This window comes from Doryrhamphus excisus, chromosome 2 (assembly GCF_030265055.1).
Source record: "Doryrhamphus excisus isolate RoL2022-K1 chromosome 2, RoL_Dexc_1.0, whole genome shotgun sequence".
NCBI classification, from domain to species: Eukaryota; Metazoa; Chordata; class Actinopteri; order Syngnathiformes; family Syngnathidae; genus Doryrhamphus; species Doryrhamphus excisus.
The window spans coordinates 12,735,003-12,762,727 of record NC_080467.1 but is presented as its reverse complement, the minus strand read 5'-3'; the positions used below and the strand labels follow the sequence as shown (position 1 = coordinate 12,762,727).

General features: G+C 42.7%; 2 protein-coding genes across 5 annotated transcripts; one reads left to right on the top strand and one right to left on the bottom strand.

Moving 5' to 3' along the window:
* Positions 1-267: 267 nt before the first annotated feature.
* Positions 268-14,924, top strand: smad4a (SMAD family member 4a). 3 transcript variants are annotated; one of them, XR_009119956.1, is made up of 11 exons: positions 268-545; positions 1,317-1,650; positions 2,592-2,766; positions 2,846-2,875; positions 2,957-3,349; positions 3,473-3,523; positions 4,702-4,885; positions 4,957-5,125; positions 5,200-5,338; positions 6,067-6,694; positions 7,531-14,924. XR_009119956.1 is itself a non-coding variant. In XM_058053734.1 (11 exons), the coding sequence occupies exons 2-11, from the start codon at positions 1,411-1,413 to the stop codon at positions 6,276-6,278; spliced, it is 1,512 nt and encodes a 503-aa protein (XP_057909717.1). In that variant the 5' UTR covers positions 313-545; positions 1,317-1,410; the 3' UTR covers positions 6,279-10,641. The 3 variants fall into 3 exon arrangements, 2 of the variants coding, with proteins under 2 accessions (XP_057909705.1, XP_057909717.1); XM_058053734.1 differs by having other exon boundaries at positions 313-545; positions 2,957-3,160; positions 3,242-3,349; positions 6,067-10,641; XM_058053722.1 differs by having other exon boundaries at positions 6,067-14,921.
* Positions 8,883-25,934, bottom strand: rfx3 (regulatory factor X, 3 (influences HLA class II expression)). Of its 2 annotated transcripts, none has more exons than XM_058053699.1 (17): positions 25,778-25,934; positions 21,120-21,232; positions 20,946-21,034; positions 19,237-19,495; positions 17,619-17,693; positions 17,264-17,445; positions 17,075-17,194; positions 16,879-17,003; positions 16,678-16,793; positions 15,800-15,915; positions 15,568-15,722; positions 15,385-15,482; positions 14,147-14,296; positions 13,853-14,061; positions 13,629-13,782; positions 13,513-13,555; positions 8,883-12,855 (listed from the first exon to the last, which is right to left on the bottom strand). In XM_058053699.1, exons 2-17 carry the CDS (start codon positions 21,225-21,227, stop codon positions 12,575-12,577), a joined length of 2,280 nt encoding a protein of 759 aa, XP_057909682.1. In that variant the 5' UTR covers positions 21,228-21,232; positions 25,778-25,934; the 3' UTR covers positions 8,883-12,574. The 2 variants fall into 2 exon arrangements, with proteins under 2 accessions (XP_057909682.1, XP_057909691.1); XM_058053708.1 differs by having other exon boundaries at positions 15,568-15,719.
* Positions 25,935-27,725: the final 1,791 nt, after the last annotated feature.

Below are 27,725 nucleotides of genomic sequence, written 5' to 3'. Positions count from 1 at the left end.
GTGCCACAAGATTTTTCCAATGTAAAAAACGTGCCGTGGCTCAAAACGTCGAAAAACGACGTCCCAAAAGACCAAAACAAAGACATGTATGTGTGATTTATAACATTGGTTTATAAAAACATTATAACATCGGTTGTTGTAAACGAACAGTACGGTGGCCGAGACGAAATTAGTGCTGTCCGACACAATATAGCTTTAAGCTCATTTATTTTTGATTAGCAAGGAAGGAAAAAAGTAAAATAAATAAAGAAAAAATATTTCAAACTATTGCTCAGGTTTTAACAGTACTACTCATTTAGCGTCTTGGTCAAAAGCCTGTCACTATTCTCACATGCGCAGTGTGACTCGTGTGGGTGGGGAGGAATTTTTTGTTTATTTTCGTGGCTAGTTTGGCGGTGCGGCAAACCTGCTGTTGTTAGCATCGCCGACTGCTCTCACATGTATACGTTTTTAAGCCAGTAGAGTCGACAAGCGACACTTGGGAGATTTAAACACATTCAACGTAGTGGCTAAACGGCGAAGGACCGTCCTTCACAGAAAGAAAGGTAGTGAGCTGGAAGTTGTTTCAAGTCATTTAGCATTAGCATTAGCCGTCACAGAGCGAGCTAGTTAGCTGGCTCTACGGATCAGTAGCGCTAGCTGAAATTAGGAACTGTTTATCCTCCTTTCTTGCCAGTTATAATTTTTGTGGTGAAAGCATTTTGTGAACGCATTTCTTGTCCGGTTGAGGTATTGTTACGAGACGCAAATATTTTATTTGAAGACACTGTAGGCCCAGCTAATGCAACTTAGCACATTTGGGGCAGCAAAATATTTCATTTAAAAATTACGCTTATAAATATACACATACTATAGTTTCACAGTACATGTTCAGCTTTAAGCATTTGTATTTGTATGAATTAATGTATGCATTATTTCCCTACTACTAAGTACCTATAGTCTTGCTCACAACTAATTCGCTAATTGACTGTAATTTACAAAATAAATTACTATATCTCGTTGGAATTTAACAGTCGGTATTTAATGTTGATTGTTTGTAGCCTTATTACTGTTGTACATAAACGGCCACTACATTAGGTACACATGCATAATTAGCCCCCCTACAAGAGCAGGTTAAAATCTGCACTTAACAAATACTAACAAATATTATATTTAAAATTTTTAGAGGCTTTACTGCATCATTACTGTTTCTGTTAATTTTTAGAATAGCTTTGCATGGATTTAACAGATTGGAACGGCATTCTATTGGCAACTTTCACACCTAATTTGAGCTGCCTCACATCTGAATAATTCACTTGCCTCTCTTTGTGTCTCAGGTTTCTTAGGCACTTGTATTGACTCTTAAACTGGAGAGCGAGAGAGAGAGAGAGCGAGAGAGGAACTCCCCAAGGCTGAAACCAAAGGAGAAGGATGTCCATCACCAACACACCCACAAGCAACGATGCTTGCCTGAGCATCGTCCACAGCCTGATGTGCCACCGGCAAGGGGGGGAGAGCGAGAGCTTTGCTAAGCGAGCCATCGAGAGCCTCGTCAAGAAGCTGAAAGAGAAGAAAGATGAGCTGGATTCGCTCATCACGGCTATCACCACCAACGGAGCGCATCCCAGCAAGTGTGTGACCATACAACGTACTTTGGATGGCCGCCTACAGGTATTAAGGCAACAAAGTCTTTTTATATCCTTTCTTTTCTTTTAAACGTTAGAAATTATACTATTTTTCAAATATTTTAGTGCCGGACTTCGCATTATAGTGATTTCCCCTACTGGAAACCCACTGTTATGTGTCTTTAGCTTTAATGCTAATGAGCTGTGTTTGTCTATGCCTGACAACTTTTTATATACACACTGTAACTCTGCACTTGTCCAACATAATGATGCTATACAATCGTCCCTTGTTTATCACGCTGGATTGGTGCCAGACCTGACCAGGATAACGGAATTTAAGTTTGACGCATGATTCAATATTAATAAATTGAATATTTTTGTAGTTGGAGCATACAAAACCTGTTTATTACTTTCAAAGTAATTATTTTAACATTAGACATGAAATAACACCCCATAGTCATCTTTACATGCCTATTATTCTTTGTTTACACCACATTTTCTCAGGCTACGGATCACTGCAAGGACATAGACAGCCGGTGCTAGCATAGTATGCTAACGATCTAACTAGTTAGCTTCCCAATGTACTTATTCTAAACTTGGAGTGGAGAAGAGGGACAAAATAATAAGCCCAAAATGTACCACTTCCACATGGTATAGGAGGATAACTTTTTTTCACCTTACAGTGACAGACTGTTATATCGCCAATAAAGCACCAAAAGGCATACTACCCATGCTACAGCAAAATTGTTATTATTATTAACATTGCATATTGACACCTCGCCACAACACACTGGCTAGCTACAAGCCGGCTAGTGACTAACTTCACTACACACCGCTCACAAAACTCCAAAACAATAGCAGTTTTCTCTTTAAAGGAGGAGCAGACAAGTGAGGGAGATGATTGATAGATGATAGATCAGGCTGGGTGTTCATTAACAAGCTGTAGACTTGACCCAACTCGACACTGTTTTTTTTTTTTTTTTTTAGGTTGCCGGGCGTAAAGGATTCCCCCATGTGGTCTATGCGCGACTGTGGCGGTGGCCTGATCTACATAAGAATGAATTAAAACACGTCAAATACTGCCAGTATGCCTTTGACCTCAAATGTGACAATGTTTGTGTCAATCCATACCATTATGAGAGGGTGGTGTCCCCAGGCATTGGTATGTACACATGCACACATTTAGTAACAGTTTTTAATCACGCAATGAAGGATTGACACATTTTGTAATATTTTCACAGACCTATCAGGACTGACACTATCAAGCTCAGGTAAGCTCCTCAATCTTTACATTTTAATCTTAATATTAAATCAAGCCAGTCGTAAGTCTGCTTATTGTTATCCCCTCCCAGGTCCACTCATGGTGAAAGACGAATACGACTATGACAACCAGCAATCTCATCCCAGCTCTGAAAGCCACCTGCAGACCATCCAGCATCCTCCATCCAGACCCGGTCCGCAAGAAACCTTCAGCAGCCCCACATTACTCCCTCCACCGGAGGGAAGCAGCTCAGCTTCCACTTCTGCCTTCTCGAGCATCAGTGCTGGGCCCTCGAGTGAGTCACCTCCATGTCTAAGCACTGTTAATGATGACAGAGCCCAGTGGATTGTTATTGACCTGTTTTTGGTTTTCACAGATTCCAACCCCAACTGGAGCAGAAACAACAGCTTCACCCCTGCGGTGCCTCCACATCAAAATGGACATCTACAGCATCATACACCTATGCCTCATACAGGACATTACTGTATGTATATATGTTCTGTATTTCTACTCTTTGTTGATAATTTAGCTTCACACAACATGTAGTAAGTTATACTGACAGCTAATGGTGTACCGTACATCAACATCTCTTTTCCCCTTCCTGCAGGGCCCGTTAGCAATGAAATAGCATTCCAGCCCCCGATATCCAACCATCCAGGTGAGGTAGTGTACATGCACAAATTAACACCTCAAATCAGTTTATTGGCAAGCCTCCTATAGTTGCAGGGTTCATAGTATACATAAACTATTGTATTGTAAGGTCAAACAGCAGCTTTATTTACCTGTAACTGCACTTTAGTTGTGTGTGTAAAATGTCTGTGTTACACTTGCCGTCCTGTTTACAACAAATTCACAAGCGCTACTTATGCTAGCTGCTCCTTAATTGGTTTTGTTGTTGCTGTGTTGTGCAATTTGTTAGGGGTTTAAATGCGGCAAGAGTTAATTAGTCACTAAATAAGAGTTCACTCTGTGCATTGGTTTGTGCTCCTTGGTGCGATTATTCCATTACACAATGCCATGAAATAGTCATACGGTCTCTGTGTCTCGGAGAGTGGAAGCATTGCAGCCAGCATTCACACAGCTTTCCCAGCTGACTTCGGGCGAGAGGCGGGGTGCACCCCAGACTGGTTTCCAGCCAATCACACGCCACGACCATTCATTCTGACATTCATAGCTATGGACAATTTGCATGTTTTTGGGAGGAAACCGCAGAAAACGCACGGCAGAACATGCAAACTCCACACAGAGATGCCCAAAGGAGATTCAAACCCAGATCTTCCCGATCTCCTGACTGTGTGGCCAACATGCTAACCACTTAAGTTAAAAATCAAGTTGTTATATATAATGATTTTTCACATTTAGGAGACAAACAGCCTCTGTCCAATTATTGCCTGCTCCCAAGTCTTCTTTGCGGTTTAGACAGATAAATAAATAAATGAATAATGACAGTGTTTGTGTATCATAATAGCCAGTCGAGTATTATGCTAATGAAGTGTTGGTCCCTTGCTGCTTGGTTTTGATGTGCTAGGCGACTAATGGGCTGCAAAAATGAATCCAAAGGGTTGTTTTTGATGCAGCGTCACCCGTTTATTCATCTGCAACACGATGAATGTGCTGTCTGATAACTGCATCATTCCAAAAGTAACATGGCAACAGCGTTCACTCACACAAAGCGGTCAAATACTTGTACGCCCTTCTGGGGTCAATGCTTGACAACCACCTGTTGAACCCCTGGCATATATACTCAAAGTCTGCAGCACCATCTAATGCACAAACATGATATATATACATGTTTGGCTCCACCCTCAACAGCTGATTTGACCTTTTTTTCCACAGCTCCAGAATATTGGTGCTCCATTGCGTACTTTGAAATGGACGTCCAGGTTGGCGAAACGTTTAAGGTGCCCTCCACATGCCCGATAGTGACCGTGGACGGCTATGTGGACCCCTCTGGAGGCGATCGCTTCTGCCTGGGCCAGCTGAGCAACGTCCACAGAACGGAGAACATAGAGAGGGCCAGGTATTTTGCTGCTGTCACATGCATTAAGCCTCATCATTTACCCCTCTTTTTTTTTTTGCTTCGCTTCTTAGGCTTCACATTGGCAAAGGCGTGCAGCTGGAGTGCAAAGGGGAAGGAGACGTGTGGGTACGCTGTTTGAGTGACCATGCAGTGTTTGTGCAGAGCTATTACCTGGACAGAGAGGCGGGACGCGCACCTGGGGACGCCGTCCACAAGATCTACCCCAGCGCTTACATCAAGGTGACGCATGGAAAGCAAAAGCCTGGAGCCAGTCGTATGTGTTATAACTCAGTATTTGTCCTGCCCCCCTCCAGGTGTTTGACCTGCGGCAGTGCCACAGGCAGATGCAGCAGCAGGCAGCGACAGCTCAAGCGGCTGCGGCGGCTCAGGCAGCAGCAGTGGCTGGGAACATCCCCGGGCCTGGTTCTGTGGGCGGTATCGCTCCGGCCATCAGTAAGTAACTCCTGTAGCTCAGGTAGTTGTTGTCAAATTGTCTTTTGTGTTTGTGCTTTACAAAGTCTCATCACACAGCAACTTAACACTCAAAAGGTATACCTGAGAAAGATGTACCAATGTGAGTTTAAAAAACCCCAAAACTCTTAGTTTTCCCATAATGCCTGAGCAATGTCTGGGCATTTGTTGCGGTGCTGCAGTGACATCAGCCTCCCTCTGAGCTCTGTGCTTCGGGCTCCTCTGGTGGACAGAGGCAGCATTGCAGCACCATCTTTCCATTTTCTGTACTGCTGGTCCTCCAATTAAATGTTTTGCTCACATGCATTGTATTATGGGAAAGCTTTTTTTTAATGTCCCCATTTGTACTCGTATTGTTAAATGTTTGTATATTTCTTAGGTATGCATTTTCATAGCTCATAGCTGCCTGGTCCTCACAGACTTGTGCGCTACAATATGCAATATTTTATGACGTGAACACGTGCATCTTCCAGACCAGTGTGGCTTAGATATGGACAAATCTATTTTCCTCCAAATTTGGGGGGGTGTTTGTCAGTCCGTATGTTTGTTAGCAGCCTACTGCTCACAGCTGGTGCAGAGTGCATTATACCATCTTGTCCTCTTTTTGTTCAGGTTCAGGGTACTTGTTTGGACCAGGGTACATTTGGACCCTCAAGTCAAACTAATTTTGTCTCAAAATATCTGCTGCCTCCCCCCCCCCCCCCCCGAAGGCCTGTCTGCGGCCGCAGGCATCGGCGTCGACGACTTGCGTCGGCTGTGCATCCTGCGCATGAGCTTCGTCAAGGGCTGGGGGCCCGACTACCCCCGACAAAGCATCAAAGAGACGCCCTGCTGGATCGAGATTCATCTACACCGTGCCCTGCAGCTCCTGGACGAGGTTCTTCACACTATGCCCATCGCTGACCCCCAGCCTCTCGACTGAGTCTCAAGGCGTGAGCTTGAACAAAAACATTTTTTTTAAAAGGGTGGGAGAGGAGGACTGTACAGCCACAGGGACAACGAGCCGTGTCGGGCAATAGGATGACAAGCCAAGACACTGTAGAGTCCCTATAGTCTAAGCTTACAGAGTGGGACAGTACACTGACAACTAGCATTTTTATCAATCAAGCAAACGGACTGTTTGAGGAAATAAACACATCCATAAGTCCACATAATAATGCTACATCTCTCCCCTATGCAGACATTTTATGTATTTAATATTTAAACTTTGCAGAGCCCCTGTTTTGAGCTTTATAATGCCCCTGCTTGGCTTCAGCTGGAGTCTTCTGCTGGTCCAGTCTTCCTCATACTCCTCCTCATCCTCTTCCACTGGCTCTCCAGACTCTCATGTGGCTTCACGTAAGTGGGAGTTTTTCAATCCATCCTACTCTTTTTTTCGTGTCATATCAGGATTTTACTCATGTTCTCATATGTATTTTTTGAAAGTTTTTTTTTTTTTTTTAAATATACCTTTTGTGAGATGCTGAAAAGCCCTTTCCAGACTTGACATGTTTTAAACTGATGATCATCTCCATAGCACTTTAATATTGTTTAGTTTGTCGTCTCCCGCGTAGTTTTGCTAAATGCTACGGAACTACGCAAAATGCATCATGAGCTAACTCGCCACAGTACATCATAACATCCCATAAGCGAGGACTGTGAGAGGAAATGTAAGATAGATAGATAGATAGACTCCCTTTATTGTCATTGCACAAAAACACAGTAGTGAAATTGCCAACGAAATGTCGTTGCCTGGCTCCCATATAATAACAGACACAAAAGAAGATAAGTAATAATAAATAATAATAATAATAATAATAATGTGGAGAATAAATAGATATAATAGACACCAAATATGAACAACATAATGTAAAGTGCAGCGTGAACAGTAAATTGCCCAAATAATTTAAATAATTAAATAAATAATAATAATGTAAGTAAGGTAGAGGGGCTTATTTGGCATTCAGCAGTCTGATGGCCAGGGGGAAGTAGCTGTCTCTGAACCTGGTCGTCCTACAGCGGATGCTGCAGAACCTTCTCCCCGATGCCAGGCGAGAGAACAGTCCATGCTGGGGGTGTGTGGGGTCAGAGCAGATCCGATGGGCTCTAGATACACACCGGCTGTTTGCTATGTCCTTAATGGGGGGGAGTTGGGTCCCGATGATCTTCTCCGCTGTCCTCACCACTCTCTGCAGTAACGTCCAGTCCGAGGCCTTGCAGCTCCCAGACCAGACGGAGATGCAGTTGGTCAGCAGGCTCTCGATGGTCCCTCTGTAGAAGGTGGTAAGGATAGGAGGGGAGAGGGAGGCTCTTTTCATCCGCCGCAGGAAGTGCAGTCGCTGCTGTGCCTTCCTCGCCAGAGCGGAGGTGTGGAGTGACCAGCCGAGGTTGTCTGTGATATGCACCCCCAAGTACTTGGTTGTGTTCACAACTTCCACGGCTGTGTCGTTGATGCTGAGTGGAGTGTGGCTGGGTCTGGATCTCCTGAAGTCGACGATGATCTCCTTTGTTTTGTCAACATTCAGGATCAGGTTGTTCGCCTTGCACCAATCCACAAGGTGTCGCACTTCCTCCCTGTAAGCCAGTTCGTTGTTGTCCTGAATGAGGCCCACAACTGTTGTGTCGTCCGCGTACTTCAGGATATGGTTGCTGCTGTACTTGGGGCGACAGTCATGGGTCATTAGGGTAAACAACAGGGGGCTCAGAACACATCCCTGGGGTGAGCCGGTGTTCAGGGAGATGACACTGGATGTGTTGTCGCCCACTCTGACATACTGGGTTCTATCTGTGAGGAAGTCAAGCAGCCAGTTGCACAGGGAGGTCTTGAGGCCCAGTGGCTCCAACTTGCGTACCAGGTCCTGGGGGATGATCGTGTTGAATGCTGAGCTGAAGTCCAGGAACAGCATCCGTACATGGGTGTTTTTCTTCTCCAGGTGCTCCAGGCTCAGGTGGAGAGCAGTGGAGATGGCGTCTTCAGTGGAGCGGTTTGGCTGGTACGCGAATTGAAAAGGGTCGAGTGATGGGGGGAGTATGGAGGTGATATGGTCTTTAACCACCCTCTCGAAACATTTCATAATGGTTGATGTGAGTGCAACGGGCCGAAAGTCGTTCAGACATGTAATGGATGGTTTCTTGGGCACTGGAATTATTGTGGCGGACTTGAAACACGGGGGGACTACAATATTGATGCCAAATGCAGTAATTTCAGTCGTTTCCTTTTGTTTCCCCTGCTCGGCACAATTGATCAAACAATAGTGCAGTATTTTCTACTATTCTTGCTACATGCACGAACCACCACAAAATTTGCAGCTCAACTTTTATTACAGGCATAACTTGCATCCGAAATACGCACATCATGAATGCATTATATTAGTGTTAATATGTATGAATATGATTGAATAAAAATGTAATGGGCAAACATGATTGGTTTTAGGTGGAGTTTGTACGCAAGGAAGTCGAGGCATTGAACAAGAAAACGTTTATTACTGCAAAGACAAAGTCACAACTTTTAAGGAAAAAAACAAAAATAAAACACTAAAAAGAAGCTAGCCTGAGCTGAGATCTGAAATATTCAGAAAAAACAAACTACATGTGTCTCTTTTTTTTTTAAGGTTTCTATAGTCAGCAATACGACACACTAAATAAATGATAACGTCTTTTATAAATATAAAAGTCCTTGTTTTTATGCAAAATACAACGATACAAATTACCCCACACGCTCGCCAAGTTGAAAAGATATATATGTATATTTATATATATATGTATATATGAGGGAAAAACGGCACACAGAAAGAAAGACATGGAATTGGTGTGTATATATTATATCAGATATAAGAAGAGGGGAAAATAACCAAATGGTCAGGACAAATAAATAAACCTTAACTTCATGATATATACATTTTTTTGTCTAAAATAAACAAAAGCTCCCAAACGTCACTGCCAAAATGCTTGTGCTTGCATTCGAGCGTGCTACAGATGGCCACAACTCACTAAGACCAATGGCACTTGATGAAAACCTCTACAAAAACCAAGCAAAAAAACAGATCACAGCATCCAGAAACAAAACCAAGAAAAATCACCATCATTATGAGGAATAAAGAAATGTTTACTTACATGACTCCCATTGATAGTTCTATACAAATTTAAAGAGAAAAGAAACTTTAGGGATCATCTATCACACTCGTTACAATAAATAATAATCCAGCTCAGATCAAGTCCATGCTGCTGTCCTTGCAACAAAATGCCTCTGATGGCATAGACCCAAAAACGTATGTCGGTTTTGGAGGGGGAGTTAAAAGGCACTGGAGTCTTGCTATGGGTCAAGTGAAGCTGCAAAAAAGAAACAGCTTTTTTTCTGCTAGGACATTTTCTTAGTACAGACAAATCCAACAAGAAAAAAATACATTTTTTTTAAACAATAACACATAAAAATGTGTTGGCAGCATTGTCATTAGTCCTGTGTGAGGCTTTTAAGACTCAGAAATAAAAAATCACTGTCTGGCACTAAAATGTAAAACAAACAAAAAAAAATCTAGCAGCACAGACCAGAAAGCACATCCATACGATTTTGAAGAAAGCAAAGCCATTTCCCCCCCCGATAATCAGGCACAAATAAGTTTACCATCGACGTGTTGTGGATTTATACAACAAAGGGAGCTGAGATTTACATTAAAATCACAACGCAAAGCCTCATCACTTAATTTCTTAAGAATTCTGTTCATCTCAACAGTTGGTGAAGCTTTGTGTAAGAGTAAGGCAAAGATCCAGTGCAGTCCTGTCTGACGCATATCTTGACCTCCTTTAAGGCCAACAAATTGTAAGTAAACAAACAAACAAAAAGATTACACCTGGTCCTTCTGTACAGTAGCTCTGCACTTTTTGCAGGGTTATCATTCCTTAAAACAGGACCACTGACTGTATGGCATGGGCGTGGTGAGCCAAACACAATAAATAGAATAAATAATCGCAGAGAAATGGTGCAGACCATTTTCCAACAAAAAAACAAAACAAAACAAAAAAAGTTCCTATTTAGGAGGATTAATCTCAGTAGTGTCCACAACATTAGAAGGCTTTAACATTTCAAGTATAGATGGTACAGTAGTCCATGTGCCTTTTTTTTTCTTCCCTTTTTCACAGTCTACTTACGTACATCAGCTACCTTGGCAACAATCACATCCATCAAAAGCAACAAATAAATGTACTGTAGAAGTATATTATATATATTCTATACATATATATCTAGATTTTTATATATTTCTTTGAATATCAGAAAATATCTACTTTTGGTCCACTGTACAAAGATGACCAGAAGTGGGGGGGGGAGCTTGGGGTGGCGATGTGTTTGATGGGTGTTGAACAGGAATGGAAATTTGTGTTAAGAAAAGTGTGTTTTTTCGCTGTGGTGTTGTGCAATAGGGTTTGGACAGACTGTGCTGTATGTGTCAAGGGGGGGCTGGCACCACTGGCTTGAGGTAGGGTGACTTATGGATGTGCACACACACACAACGCACACATACACACACACACCAAAAACAGACAGTAGAACACAACAACACCATGCACACTTCACCCAAAACAAAGGCTAGAACGCAACAATAGGCCTCGACAAGGCAGAGTGGGAGCAGGAGTGGGAGTTTGAATAGGAGATACCGTACTGCAAGAGATATGGAGTGGGAGCGGGAGCGGAGCCTGAAGGGAGGAAAGAGTGGAAGTGGGAACAAGAGTGGGGTCAGGAATAGGGTCGGAAAAGTAGTAGATTCATTCCCGCAGAAGGAGCAGGAGTTGGATGGCAAAAAGGAAGAAAGAGGGCAAGCGGGAGCAGTGACATTAGTACAGAGGGCAGGGGTATAAACTGAGATAGCAAACATGAGCAGGGATGGGAAATGTGGGGGAGGAGATATACAGTACTGGAGTGGGCACAGGAGCAGGAATGAGGGTTGGAGAGCAGAAGCAGGAGTGGGTTCCGTAGCAGTAGTGTGAGGGCAGGAGGGAGAAAGGGAGAAAGCAGGAACATGAATAAGGGTGGGGAAAAGAGGTACGGTACTGCAGACGTCAAACCAGGATAAAATGTACCGAGAGCAGAAAAAAAAAATCAGGATTATGGCTAGGAAAAGGAGATACAGAAGAAAGGAGTTGGAACAGGACTGAAAGGAGGGATGAGTCCAACCATCATGAGTCAAAGATGTAAGAAGCTTAGCGGCGCTGATCCCGACGAAAGCAACAGTTGTGTCTGTGACTGCATCCCTCGGTCGAAACAATGATGAGCCAGCCCAAATCCAACCAACCAAAAGAGCCTAGCCTGTGTTGGGGGATGCTGCAAAAAGCAAAACAAATCAAGGAACCCAAAAAAGTAAAAGATGGGGTGACAGTGGCTAGTCAGGACACTGAGAACAGCAGTATTTTGGAATAAGGCACTGTGATAAAGCGGAGGTACATTAAATCCCTGACATTCCTTCTGCTCTGAGACATGGCACAACAGCTATTGGCTCATTCTCAGCCGCCTCTCATTGGGTTGTTGTTTTTTTCTTTTTTTTGGTCCTTTTTGTAAATGTAGTAAATTTGATTGAGACAGAAAACTGCAAAAAACGGGAACATGTCCAGCAGGCTGATTTCTTTGTGATTAACATGGACAAAAGGCAAACGTTATGTATTGAGTGCATAATAGTCTACTGGTGAGAGGATGTGGATTTGTACAGCTGATGTCTTCCTCCTATTTACAAGAGTAGCAGCGCACTTATTCCTTACGGGGGTCCGTTTTAGTGGAGGCTAAAAGCGTTACGCAGCTTGTGATATATAAAGGCTACCGCCCCATCGTGGTTGGTCCAATGCCGTACATAACAGCTACATACAATCGTCCAAAATAGTTCTTGTTCAGCAACTAATTCCAACACAATGATAGCACCATGTTTTTGGGTTATACTAATCAAAACGTACAGTACATCTATGTACAATGGGCTATTGGAGCTCAGAGACATCAGTAGTTTGAAGGATTTTCGTGAGAGCTTAACCCTGTTTTATAGACAAGCGGTGTCATCTTCCTCCGTTTGTTGCTGCTAAAACAAAGACTTATTACAAGAGGCAGCATCCTGGCCACGGTATCAATACCCCAAGCGCTCTTCCGCATGGACCGGGCTGGACTGTGTCGACCCGAGTGCAGACAGAGACAAAAGAGATGTAAACATGGAGGCTGACAGATATGTGGGGAAAGCGAGACAAGGTCAGACATGTCCTCTCACACCATCAAACCGAGGCGTAGGTGTTGCCTGTGGCGCTGCAGTGGCGGATGGTCGGGGTGCCGGCCGAGGGGGTTAAGATGTGCTCGCTGTGGTCTTGCGGGGGCTGTGGCAGTGAGTGGAGGACGCCGGGCTGGACCACACCCACCACAGGGTGGGATCCGTCCTCCAGACCGCCGACCTGAATGACCTGGATCACCTCGTGTTCGGACTTCTCACGTTTGGCCAGGGGTTCCCCCGACTCTTCCGACTCGTCATCCAAATCGCTATCCAGTCCGCTCGTTTCATCTGTTGGGTGGAGAGAACATTTTAAAAAGTAGAACAGTGATGCTCGGGAGGATTCTGGAGGATGACCTAAAATGTTGGCTGGGCAGTTCCATTTCAAGTCCGAATGAAGGAGATATTCCACGTCATAGCAAACCAACCAAAGCTTTCCCACTCTTTCCCTGAAATTGTTTTTCCAGGACATTACATACTAACGACACTAGCACGCAGACCTCACAGCTAGGAGACCGGGGTTCAATTCCACCCTTGCGCATCTCTGTGTGGAGTTTGCATGTTCTCCCTGTGCATGCGTGGGTTTTCTCCGGGTACTCCGGTTTCCTCCCACATTCCAAAAACATGCTAGGTTAATTGCCGACTCCAAATTGTCCATAGGTATGAATGTGAGTGTGAATGGTTGTTTGTCTATATGTGCCCTGTGATTGGCTGGCCACCAGTCCAGGGTGTACCCCGCCTTTCGCTCGGAGACAGCTGGGATAGGCTCCAGCACCCCCGCGACCCTCGTGAGGAAAAGCGGTAGAAAATGAATGAATGAATGAAGTAACGGCACTTTAGTACTTTTTAATTTCTAGTTTTTAGGTGCTCAGTCCTTAATGGGGGATGCTCCTGCTTTGTGAATCTAGCTAGATTGGACTAAAGATGTTTGTGTAAGGATGCACGTACCTTTATCGATGTTTGAGAGTGACAGGCTGTTGAGGCTGTCAAACTGGAAGTGAAAAGCAAAACCGTTTTCAGCGTTCTCCCATGGAATCATCCTAAATCTGATGTAGCGGTCATACCTCGCCCATGACACCGATGGGCGTCTCTCCAGTGGCTTGGGCCACGCGGTGCTCCACTAGGTAGAACATATACTCATCGTAGAGCAGGCGGATCAGGTGAAAAGAACCGAAGCTGGCAGCACTGCGCAGTGTCAGATCCCGGATCACCATAGAGCTGACCAAAAGAGGAAAAAAAGAGTGAGTATCTATTTTTTATCCACACGGTGCATTGATGTAGTTTCCACCTGTAAAAGGACCACTTGAGTAGGAACTGCCGGGCCGCCTTGGGGAAGCTGGGCCGCTGCTCATAGGGCTTCAGCACTTGAGTGACCACGTTATCCAGCCAGGCCGCCCACTGCTCCAGGGAGCTTTGCTGCTGTAGCGTGGCCTTGAAGTCCTGCTCCAAGTGCTGAACCATGCCCTCCTCGCACTGGCACACCCACGACGCTTGCTCCTGTTTGGCATAGAAAACCAGCGATGAGTTCCTGCGGCTCAAGACTGGAGAAGAAACGGTAATGTGTGTCGGCCGTTACACGAACCTGCACGTTGGCAAAGTCGACGCGATTGAGATCGCTCAGCATCTGGTTGATCTGTGACGTGTTCTGCAACACGGCACGGGCCGCCTGAGCCAGATGGTTCAGAGACGTGTATCTGCGTAGTGTTTGCGCAAAGGCACTAACAGCGGCAACCTAATCAAAGGAGAGGCCCTGGTCAGACGACTTACTTGCTTACTTGCTAAACCAATCAGGATAATGAATACAGAAGTGTTTTTAATCATCATGATCATATAGATCAGGGGTCTCAGACACGCGGCCCGCAGGCCAAATGTGGCCCGCAGGACACTAGTTTGAGGCCCCTGCCTTGATATGAAAGTTTAATGTTAGTGCGGCCCGCGCAAGTTTGATATGGATGCTGTATGGTATCATGTACCCAGAAAAAATTATTACGTTTGATTAATGTTCATGTTAAAGGTTAAATAACTGTTAATAGTTATCCTCCCTATCTGTGTGGAAGTGGTAAGTTTTTGGCTTTTTAAGTTTAAAGGAAATAAATTGAAGGCTACTGTTTAGGTCGCTAGCTCTCTAGTTTGCGAGTTAACATGTGTCTCAAGACCCTGCAGTTGCGCAATATGTTGTAAATAAAGAGTATACATGTGACTATAGTCGTGTTTTGTCATGTCTACAGGGCTCTAATAATGCTTTGTTAATTTTAATCAGAAAAAAATAATTTGTCTACCCACCAACTATATGTGGTTTAAGTTTTTATTATTTGCTGTTTTATTATTATTATTATTTATTTATTTATTACTGATTGATTTTCTTTATTCTTGATTTGTTTATTTATTTTTCATCTTATTTGTGTAGAAAAATAAAAAGTAAGATATTGTGGAATGTTTTATCAGAGCTTTTCTTGTAGAAAATTGGAACCAAAGCAAAGTTTTTTTTAATTTGTTTGTTTTTAATAAATGCGTTTTTTTTTTGGAAAACCTGATGTGGCCCAGTCTCACCCAGACCCTAGGTCCAGTGGCCCCCAAGTAAATTGAGTTTGAGACCCCTGATATAGATATTTGGAAGTTATGTATTACTGACACCTACAGGACTGGTGTGGAACATCACAGCCTGCAATATAGAATAACCCTGTTCATTTTTTTTAAACTTTACTATCCTGGTAATATTCCTGCTTCTTTTCTCACTAAATAGATGGACCTTTCACAAAGTGTTTACTGATTATATTACTAGTTAATTTTACAAACGGTATCACAGAACTTCTTGGGCACCTTGGTCTGGATCATCCTCTGTGGGATCACGTTCATGGCATTATTCAGCCAACTTTCCAGGCTTTTGGCAAAATTGCGAATGGCTTGAGTCAAGGCACCTGGTAAGCAAAAGACAGTCATGTGATCATTTATGATGACGTTGATGAGAAAGGTGAGTTAGGGGTGTCGGGTTCATCGACTCACTGGGAATGGGTCTCAGGACATCAGGGATGAGAATCTCCACAAGGGCCTGGTACATCAGATGGTCGCAGGTGCTCATCCACTTGAGCACCGCCTCGTTTCGGCACAGCGCCAGTAGCTGCGGCTGCGGGAGCCGGACTTCGATTTCACTTATACTGCTGCACAAGGTAAATATAATATCACATTTACTTTAATATGCAAAGCTAGCATGACATTGCCCACTTTTTTTTCACACCTGTTTTCTGTTACAGTGGCGCCCTCTACAGAGTCGGGCGGAGTGTAACGCCAGAATGTTTGCCACAGTTTCTCGATGAGACTAAACTGGAGGTTGATGACCACATCCAGGATGGCCTGAGACGGAACCAAGCGGAAAGACAAAAACAGTGAGTAGTCTTTTAGCAGTTGAAGTCCCTTTATGCAGTAAAATGTAATTTGGAGTAAGTTGCATACAGTCGCTTTAGGTTGATTCTTTAGTGGGGTATTATGAGCGGAGGTTTTCTGATGTGAAATCACAGCTCTCTAAACTTTGAATGTAAACTTTATGATGTTGAGAAAATCCAAAATGCCAGCACTTGGCATTTAAAAGCAAAATCTCACTGTAAACACGCGTGACCTTTCCTGAAGTGTGAATCTAGATGAAGTTTGATTGCTGTCTTTAATTTGTCAAATTGTCGTTCATCATTTCCAACCTTTTCTCTCAACTAAACAACAGATAAAAGGAACGTAATGCATATGTATAGCATGTCAAGGAAAGTCAATGATGGTCTTATGGATGTGGAATTTAATGAAGTAAATGAATGGGAAGCGGTGTCGTCCCAGATATCTATGGACCCCTGGAGCCTTTTTGTCATTCCATGCGTACCCCTTCACTCATACGTGTTGATAATTCTCCAAAAGTAGGATGTAACATGTAAGTGTTAAGAGCCACAGGTTGTCTCCTTTTGGAAAGTAGCTGTAGCGCACATTCCCTGGCTGAGTATGAAATGACCGAGAATATTTATTTATCATCATGGAAATGAAATGCACTGCCAGACATGATGGGAACCCATTATCTCCCTTATTAATGAACTATTAGCGCAAAAGTGTGCAAAGTGAGAGACATCGTTATCTAACCTCACAGTGCTCCCTGTAAAGCGACTGGAGAGCCTTCACGTCCTCCGCACTGATGTTCTCCGGATTACTCTGCCCAAGGTCCAGCTCCGCAAAATCAGGGAGAGCCCGTGATGCATCTGTTGCCATGGTGACAGTTAAATGGTTGCGACATGTAATGATTAAGAGGACAGTCTGGATCATTTTCATGCGGCTACGACTGACCTAAGAACTGCTGGTGGTGCTGACTCTGTGCAATAACAGTCTGCTCGGCTGCGCCCGGCTGGTTGTGACCCCCGCTTGAGTAGTTCTCTGCAGAGCTGGTGTCAAACTTCTGCACCGGCTTGAATCTGAAATGGCGCGCCTCCGTGTTTAATGGCGTCAAAGCAGTGACTGCATGCGTGTGTGCACGAGAGTCGACCTCTGTTTCTGCTGAACTGGCTGCTGTCTGAGGGCCATATACTGCATGTCCTCCTGGAGTCTGTTAAGTGGCGAATCAGGCTTGACACGTATACCATAGTAATGATATTTGGAGTTGCCCCTGCAAGACAGAAGTCGCGACGTCACATAGCGTGAAGACGGATGAGGTGCACACACGACAAGGACCTACCTTGTCCCGAGGCGCCTTGTACGGAGTCCCATGAAGATAGAGCGGATGAGTTTCCCAAAAGAGGCTGCATTCACTGGGTCCAGCTTTTGCTCCTGGCAGTGGCGCAGGTAGTGATTGTAGAGGGTGGATCGTGGTAAACTCACGCCCTCTGCTGTTTCGTAGTTGTCCAGCAGCCACTGCAGCTGCAGGGAAGACAACCGTTTTACCGACACGCAAAAGACCTAGGAAGCGCCTGTCTGTAATCCAAAAATCCCCTACCAATAAAGCCAGCTAAGCAAAAGAGGCAAAAGCGGCACCACCAAACTGAAAAGAGACCAGAAAAGAGAACGAAAAGAGGCAAAGCGTTGCAACTTACATGGCTGTTGAGCAGCGAGCTTCTCTGACTGGATAAACCTTCAGATTTTTGGAGCGTCTCAATCGCCATTTCAATCTGACAACGCACCAAGCACAGGACAACAAAATGTAAGAGGAGAGAAATAAAAACAAAAGCCAGAAAGATCAAAACAAATGATGCTAATAGATGGAAAAATAAAAATCTAGGAAAGAGCACCAGAGAACAAGCACTAGTAAACCCGAGCAGAGCAGAACTGAAAATAAATGTTTGCTTAGTTAAGACACATGAAGGCATCGTATCTATTAATACTAATAGTACCCTTGCAGAGGACTAACCCTTCCAGATCCCTCTGGTACAGATCCAACTATTACAATCACCCCATGAACAAGACACAACAAGACTCTAGTACAGGGGTCTCAAACACGCGGCCCGCGGGCCAAATGTGGCCCACAGGACACTAGTTTGAGGCCCCCGCCTTGATATGAAAGTTTAATGTTAGTGCGGCCCCCGCAAGTTTGATATGGATGCTGTATGGTATCATGTACCCAGAAAAAATTATTATGTTTGATTAATGTTCATGTTAAAGGTTAAATAACTGTTAATAGTTATCCTCCCTATCCGTGTGGAAGTGGTAAATCTTTTGGCTTTTTAAGTTTAAAGGAAATAACTTGGAGGCTACCGTTTAGGTCACTAGCTCTCTAGTTTGCGAGTTAGCATGTGTCTCAAGACCCTGCAGTTGCGCAATATGTTGTAAATAAAAAGAGTATAAATATGATTATAGTCGTGTTTTGTCATGTCTACAGGGCTCTAATAATGCTTTGTTAATTTTAATCTGAAAAAAATAATTTGTCTACCCACCAACTATATGTGGCTTCTTAAGTTTTTATTATTTGCCGTTTTATTATTATTATTATTATTATATTTATTTATTTCTTATTACTGATTGATTGATTTTCTTTATTCTTGATTTGTTTATTTATTTTTCATCTTATTTTGTGTATAAAAATAAAAAGTAAGATATTTGAGAACAGTGGAATGTTTTATCAGAGCTTTTCTTGTAGAAAATCGGAACCAAAGCAAAGTTTTCTGTTTTTAATAAATGCGTTTTTTTTTTTTTTTTTTGGAAAACCTGATGCGGCCCAGCCTCGCCCAGACCCTAGCTCCAGTGGCCCCCAGGTAAATTGAGTTTGAGACCCCTGCTCTAGTAAAAATTGCATAATCGTTATCTAACCACTTTTACTAGGCAGGGAAATTGGGGAAAAAGCAACACTTCACATTAAATTTGGCACACAATTCCAAAAAGCAGAAAAAATGCATTAAAGAAAAATAACTTTTCCCCCTCAGCATTGGGTTAGTATAATTGACACTTGTTATGTATGTGTTGTGGTCGAGTGTCTCTCAATAGGAAATGTAAATACAGCCACATAATGGCATGCAGGGGAAAAAAAAGGAGGCGTCTATTTGAGGTGTGGTGGCCTTCATTCCGGCCACCCCTTTCAAGGTCGTTAAAGTGGCCAGTGAGTATAGATTGTGTGTCGGTGCTAATTTTGTGTGTCGAGTGTGCTAATGCAGTTCAGTGATATTGTCTGTAAGAAAAGCTAATCAGACGAGCAGGTGAGCGAGATGCGGTGCCACTTACGGTAGCCGGGGACGCCCGTGCCGTTTGGGTAGCTGGGTGGGCTACGGCGTTGTCCATGAGGTAGGCCCCGGAGCCACCGCTGATTACCTGACCCCCGGCCAGGCCCATGCTCATGCCGCCGCTGCCCCCTCCGCCGTTGCTAGCCATGCCATGGGAGGTGACCACTGTAGACACTTGAGACGAGCTCCCTTGTGTGTCAAAGTAGCTTCCTCCGCTGTTCTGGCTGTATAGCTGTGGCTCGGAGTACGAATAGGTTCTTCTGTTTGGAAGAGAGCACAATTTATAAGGGGATTTCAAGTGTTTTATTGTTTTTCTATATATTTATATATATATGTTCAATATATATATTGGACATTTATTACATCTCATAGGAGGTTGTTTGTCCATTTTTTTAATTTTTTGGTATAATTGCAAGACAGTGGTGTCAAGAGTCCGGCCTCTGGGTCATCTGCAGTCCGCAGCTAGTTCTTTAAATTGGCCCATGACATGCCATACATGGCCTGTATCGGAAAGATTACAGCCGCACTGAAAAGAAAATCAAAGTTACAAGAAAAAAAAAAGTTTTGCTATGTAAAAAAATATTGGCTTTAAATCAGTAGTCTCAAACACATGGCGCACGGGCCAAATGTGGCCCGCAGGACACTAGTTTGAGGCCCCCGCCTTGATATGAATGTTAGTGCGGCCCGCGCAAGTTTGATATGGATGCTGTATGGTATCATGTACCCAGAAAAAATTATTACGTTTGATTAATGTTCATGTTAAAGGTTAAATAACTTTGTTAATTTTAATCTGAAAAAAAAATTGTCTACCCACCAACTGTATGTGGTTTCTTAAGTTTTTATTATTTGCCGTTTTATTATTATTATATTTATTACTGATTGATTTATTTTCTTTATTCTTGATTTGTTTATTTATTTTTCATCTTATTTTGTGTAGAAAAATAAAAAGTAAGATATTTGAGAACAGTGGAATGTTTTATCAGAGCTTTTCTTGTAGAAAATTGGAACCAAAGCAACGTTTATTCCTTTTTTTGTTTTTAATAAATGCGTTTTTTTTTTTTTTTTGAAAACCTGATGCGGTCCAGTCTCACCCAGACCCTAGCTCCAGTGGCCCGGAGGTAAATTGAGTTTGAGACCCCTGCTTTAAATAAAGTAAAATTGCTAATTAATAAATTAAAATTAATACAATAGCATAGCATTTAGTCCTCACATTAGTCTGGAATTATAATTTTTTTTTCCCTACATAACATCTAATAATGTTTATTGGCCTACTTAGTGTTTGTGTAACTTTTTATTTATACAAATACACTGGAAGTTAAGATTGGTTTTAGCGTGTTTTATAATGTATGTATGCAGCCCTTGGTGGAAAACATTTGGACACCCGTGTCCTAAGCTATTATACTGAAGCCACCAGTAGCTGGAGTCGAACACGCATGTTGATGTCTGAGCATGCAGCCACGTCTTGGCTCGTTAGCGACACCGCGCTGCTCTAACCCTGAGGGGCAGCGAAGCCGCCGCCGCTGCTGCCTTCACGACTTAAAACCAGAGTCCTACTTCTGGTCATGTTCAGGTGTTTGGATTCAAACTGCGCTCCGAACGATGCCATGTGCTTGTGACATGAATGACATGTGCGAGAAGACTCGAGAGGTGAACCAGCAGGCTGTAATCCCTGGTAACGTGTGTGTGTGTGTGTGTGTGTGCATGACTCACATGTTGCCATTGGTGTAGACGCCGCTGTTTTCCTCCACATACTGCACCTGTGCTGGGTAAACATGCTGGACCTGTTGAACAGTCTGTGTCTGGAATTCAAGGGCCAAGAACCACAATAAAAGATCCAAATACAAAAAAAATATAATGTAGCATTTACATTTGGGGTGATGTTACCTGTTGCTGGACAGGCAGCTGCTGGGTGGAGCCCGCGGGCTGAACAGGCACGGTGGTCTGGATAGGGACTGTGGAGTTGGAGTCGGCGCCTGCTTCAGGGGTCTGCATGGCGCCTAATAAGACAAACCTCATTCTACAATCTAGATTTCTGTTGTGTGTAATGTGTGTGTTATTCCCATTTCCTCAAAGTACTTCAAGTTTCATTGACAACGCAGTTAGGGTTGGTGGAACTACTGAATGCATGTTTGTACTCTCACTTTTTTGAGCCCATAGTAGAGAAAAATCTCTTTAAAAATAGCCGTGCACGAACACAACCTTATGCCACCTGTCAGACTGGCAAAACCAGACACAGCTCAATAGTAATCACTCCACATAGTCAGCCATTTAATTGTCTATTATTAGTACAATTACGTTGACTCCAGAGGCTAACAACACTGCAATGTTACAAGAGTAAAGTTGGAATATTACGAAGAAAAGGTTCTTTGTTTTGGCTTAGTGTTTAAGGTGATCAGTGTCCATGTCTTAAGGCTTTACGTCCTCTTAAAATGATTGCTTTGTTGTGGTAGCTGTATGTTTTATTATTTTTAATGTGGCACCCTTTTGTAGAAGAATTGTTGACTTTTAAAAAACTTTTTTTTTTAACCAAAGCCCTTTTCAAATGGCAGCACACAATGAGAGGCCGGGGCCTCATAATAACAGGCTCATCCGTCTCGGGCGAATCGATAGCCACGAAGCACCTGTTCTCTTGCCGGGTGGTACTCAATGTTCTGAGACGCTCATGCATCAGTGGCACATGGTCTTGTCTCCAGGTTAGCGGCCATAAAGCAAGTTAATATGTAACAAACTCCAAATAGATGCTGCTTTTCTCGTTGCTTTGTCAAGCGGGGGAAAAAGTACCAAGAATCTCAATTTACACCTTTAACTCAACAGATGCTTGGGTAAGAAGACGCCACTTTGTCGAATAGTACAGAGTAGAACGCAGCATATGCCTGACATTTTGTCATGAAGAGTTATTCATGATCCGCTTGCCCTAATAATAGAGGAATAAGGCTGCTAAATAGCCATTGCCTCCAGGGGAAGGCCACCTCCTCCCCATCACAGTTTCCATGAACAAACCTCTCTTGGTTAATTAAGTTGGGTTTCCTTACAGCTTCAACTCTCTCCGGGGACAGACGGCTTTTCTGCCCCCTCCCATTTTTTTTTTTATATCCAAGATCACACTGGCTCTTTTTCTATGGGCTTTCACTTGCATTAGCAAGTGCTTGACCTCCAAGTTAAAATACAAAGCAGAGTCAATAATCTTCAGAACCGAGATGTAGAAAAGTGAGAGAGAGGAAATAAAAAGAAATGGACTAATTTTGGGGCGATGCAGAGATTCATCAATAGCAGGCTATTTCCAACACCTCGGGGAGGGTGATTGGTGCTTACTATTTCTGTAAGACATGATGCTGAACATCATAGCGCTTGTTTACATATTTATTACATTCTGTGATCTTAACATCACATCAATAGAAATGGAGAAAAAAAACTCCCCCACAGAAAGAAAAAAAAAAAACCCACCCCCAAATCACACCACATTCCCGGGTTGCCTCACCCCAACCCCCTCCACAAACACTAAACACACCTTCTGCCTCACCATTCAGGCACACACTCCCTTGTGGCCCACTTAAACGCTGTGCTCCGCCAAGCAAGTGCAAGCCCGACAAAGACACACAGGAACAAAAGCAACCGAGGAGGGCCATGTTTTTTTTTTTTTTTGCCCTGCACCCCACAAACAACGATGACAAGTGCAAGGTTCCCCGTATTTTAAAAACACACACACACACTTGGAGATATTGAAGATGCACACGCTACCAAGTCAAGGTGACTGCATTTTAGTCAAACAAAGAGGATATTAGTGTCACACTAGAAAAAAAACATGAGAATAAAGTCAAAGAATTAGAAAACTTAAAGGAGAAATGCATTAAAAAATGTTGTTTTTATTTTTCAAATAATACATCTATCAATCTCTTCTCTATAAAGCTTGTCCTGGGAAAGCTGGCTCCCGACACAGGGCACAGACAAACACCCAATCACACCTTTGGACAATTTAGATTGTCCAATTATGTCCGTGCATGTTTTTGGGATGTGGCAGGAAGCGGAACTACCCCATGATTTTAATGCAAACGCTACACAAAGATGCCCAAACCATTTGGACCCTTGATCCCCTGACTGTGCAGCAAACCTGCTAACCACTAGTCCACTATGCAGTCGTTGGCTGCACATTAAAAATGTTTTTCCTGTAATACTGTGACACTATTCTCTTAATTATGACATTTCTCAAAAAAAAGACCTAATTCTTGCTAATATCGCTTTTTTCCCACCTACCATTATGACTTTGTTCTCATCAAGACATTTCTCCCGTAATAATGCGACCTTATTCTTGCTTGTTTTTTATCTCATCATATTATAATATGTAATATATGATGTGAATTACTTTTTCAAAATTATTTTTAGCAGTATGGCCTTGGTAAACTACAAACAGGGTCAACAGAATACGCAGGATAACCTCAACAGATTGAGTTGACATTGCCATTGGAACACTAAATAAATAAATAAATACAAAGTCCTGACTCATGCGGTCATGAGATCCTGTTCAGCTTAATTGGCAGATGTGGCTTCAGGCCAGGACGCCATCTCTCCCAATTTTTTAGCAACGATCTAGAATGTCTGTTTTGGAAGGGAACACGGAACGCAAACAACACGCTGCATTCTGCTGAGCCATGAAAATGCATTGCTGAATAATTGAATTAATCAGTCCCTCCTTTAGTGATTAGAAATGCAACAGGATCCGGGTGGCAGGTGGCACGTTGCTGCTATCCCTGCCCCGGCAGATGACAGGTAAGAGGTAACGTGATCTGATAACTAGCAGTTCCCCGACATTATGCTAAGGGGAGGGGCAATACATGACCCATTTTTGGCTTGTAAATGCCAACAGATCAATATGTGTGCATTATTCAGTACCGTGGTACTTTAACCTAATTGCTTTGATTTCATGCGGTCAACTTGCACTCTCATTGCAATCCTTCCGCATGTGCCTTTAAATACACCATGGTGGTCCTGCTGTGACCTGAGGAGGTGCACCTGTATACTCCCCTCATCTGCTCTATTTTCCCCAAGATGGGAAATTGGAGATAGCAGCTGTAGCATCCACCCACAAATGATGCAACATTAAGTCAAACGGACACAATATTATATTATATAATATAGTGAAAATATTTCCCTCCCAATTCAAATCAACCAGTGCAGGCCTATTGATGAAGAACTTTTAAGGCCAGAATATTTACATAATTATATATTTTTTTAAATGAAATGATGTATGTAATAAATACACACCAGCATCACCCTTGCACGAAAAGATAAAGAGATTGCTTCATGCTTTGAATGGGAAAATGTAGCACCACCTGGTGGACTGATATAAAAAGCAAACATTGAAATCCTAATCAATTATTCTATTCTAATTAAGATAAATGTGGAATCAAAAATAGCATTTTTCAATGGCGTATTTTCCGTCCAGTTTATTATTGTGGTTATCATACAAAACTGATTCTAATGCACAATTAAGTGAGCATTAATTGTCAGAATGTTATATGTGTGGATTATTCAGGGCTTTTCAAAGTGTGAGGCACCAGACGACTTCAGGGGAGTCGCAGCAGCTTGAGAAAAATAAAAAATCTTCAAAGCTGCTCAGCCAAGTTCAGTTGTGTTTTAATCGGGAAAATGCATAGCTTTTTAGTCATGATGTCTAATTTATTCTCCAGAAAAATAAGAAAGTGTCCACTGAGGGTCACTGTGCCACACTTTGAAGAACACCCCCGAGATCGTGCAGGTGTTCCCAATAAAGTGGCTTTGTTCCGTGCCACACACAGTCACGGTTCAAAAGCAACGCTATGCCACATGCATGGTATTGTTAGCTTTCTGCTAACTTAGCCTGGTGTTATCAGTTAGCTTATCAGCATCTGATGCCACAAAAGAGGGGCAGGTGTGGAGAGAGAGAGAGAGCGAGCGAGCGAGAGAGAGAGAGAGCTAGCGCTGCTATCTCTGCTCAAGACAAAAGGGAAAGTAATGGCTTAGCTATTATCAAAGACAAGTAAGCGCAGCTCAGATAGCTTTGCTTTCTTTAAGATTATTTGATTTGATTCCGGCAGTAAAAAATGGCACATTAGCTTCCAAATAAGGGGGGTGCTATTGTGACAGGGGTGGGCAATCCAGGCGTTAGCAGCAGGCAAGAGACACCTGCTCCAGCTGACCAGCTAGCATCCAAGAAGGGAGAGGGGGGGTGTAAGCTAGCGCCCGGAGCTAGCACCTGACTCGCAAGTTGCATTTATAGTCCAAATGTAGCGTCAAAACACATTTCTGACACATGAGCCAAAGAGACAAGTCGGCGGTAGAATACCACCAAAATGCCCACTTGCGCGTCTCCCTTTCGCTGGGAGAAAGCAAAACAACCGAGGCGGTGTTAGCTTGGAGGCTAACACGTTACAAAGAAACACCCTCGCTAGCCAAACTGCTACCCGAGCCTCCGCCTTCACACGCCGGACAAAAAACAGCCACGAGCGCCGCGTTCAGGTAAGAAAAATCACAAAATAAGTGGAGGGAGAAAAAAGATGTTTCCAAACCTGAGCTGTGGACTGGCGGATGAGTATGAGGATGGTGGTGGAGGAGGTGGTGGTGGTGGTAAATGATGAAGCGAGAGGTTGTTGTTGGTGGGTTACAGTCTCCAGGACTACGGTGACTATGGCGCTGCTGCCTCACCGGGCAACAGTTGCTAGAAAACTCACCGACAACTGGGAGGAGATTGGTCTGCACTTCGCGGAAATGAAAACACCCACAAAAACACGCCTATTTTTCTTCATTTTAGACTCGAAATCATCTTACATGTTCATTTGTCATTTATTAACGAAATAGGGTAACATAATTGGTACTTTGTACTCTTTATCACAACAAAACGTGGTTAAGAGGTATTTAAAATTCACTCACACATTTGACCCTAATGACAAAAAATAGCCGCTTCCTAAAAACTGCGAAGATTATATAATAGATTTAATTGTTTCCCACTTCAGCCTGAAATATACATATCAAATATATATGTATGTATATAGCTGCACCATTTGGTTGAACCCCCAACATCAATTTCAAGGAATATATCTTATTTATTCATATGTTGCCCATTGTTATTTTCCTGTAGTGTCAGGTTTAAAGCAAAAACTCACATTCACTTTTTTTTTTATTTTTTACTTTTCCCCAATATTTAGTTTTTCTAACCCCTGAAAGGCCAGTAAATTGACATAAAATACATTCCCTGGACTATTTATTACTTTATTATAGTATTATTGTTATTGGGCCATGAGGTGGGTCTGTTAGCAGCAACATTAATTTTCATGCTATGTCATTTTTTTCTACAGTCTCGGAAGTATAACTAAAATTTACACATTTGACCCAAACATTAAAAAAATGTACATCATGTACAATATTGTACAGCTTGCCGTTTTTAGACGTTTTTTTGTCGTCAATGTCTCCGAAAGCAACTCTTGTGACTTGAATATAATGTAATATCATGTCTTTATTTTTTTGCACATTTTTAGCCTTGACTATGAAATGAATCATTTCTGAAGAGTCATCGGGAGTCATCAACTGTCGCCAAAGATGGTTAGCTGTGCTAAACAGGGAAAGCTGTGTCGCTTTCTGTATCGTTGTTGCTAAGCGACCGCTGCAACTCCCGCTTGGATAATGATACTCTTTGGTAGAAGAATTTTATTTTATTTATTTCGGTCAAGAAAAGCAGTTTGTCCTTTCAATATAAAAAAATAATAATACACTTTCTACCTGCTGGAAGTGCAAGATTTAAAAAAAATATTTACACATACTGCTGAAAGTATAAAAAGTCATTGCTTTCACTTTACAGTATTTCATCCATCCATCCATCCATTTTCTATGACGGGGGTGCTGGAGCCTATCCCAGCTGTCTTCAGGCGAGAGTCGGGGTACACCCTGAACTGGTCGCCAGCCAATCACAGGGCACATATAAACAACCATTCACACTCATATTCATGCCAATAGACAATTTGTCGTCCCTGATTTATCACGATTAATTGGTTCCAGACCCAACTGCAATAAGTGAATTTCTACAAAGTAGAATTCAATATTAACAATCGGCATATTTTAATAGTTCTGGCATAGAAACCCTGTTTACAATCTTGTAAATATGTTTTTTTTAACATTGTCAAATCCTCTACAAATGAAATAACATTTGTATTACCCAGTATAGTCGATATAATGGGAGAACATAAATTAGTAGACTTGAAGCATCCGGCTGCATAGTAGACATAAATAAGCCATTTATGATGTAAATAGAACTCCTTAATGATGGACGGACTGATGTGTAGAGGACAGGAAGTGACGTCGGCGGTTCAGAGTTGAGTTTTTAACTTGTGGCTCCAACACTAGCTTGTGTACTTATTATTATTATGATTATGTTATTAATATTATGCCTGTTGTTTGATATTTTAAACCTGTAAAAAATGCTATGTGTGCTTGTCCCACTGAACAATTACTGACACCTAGTGG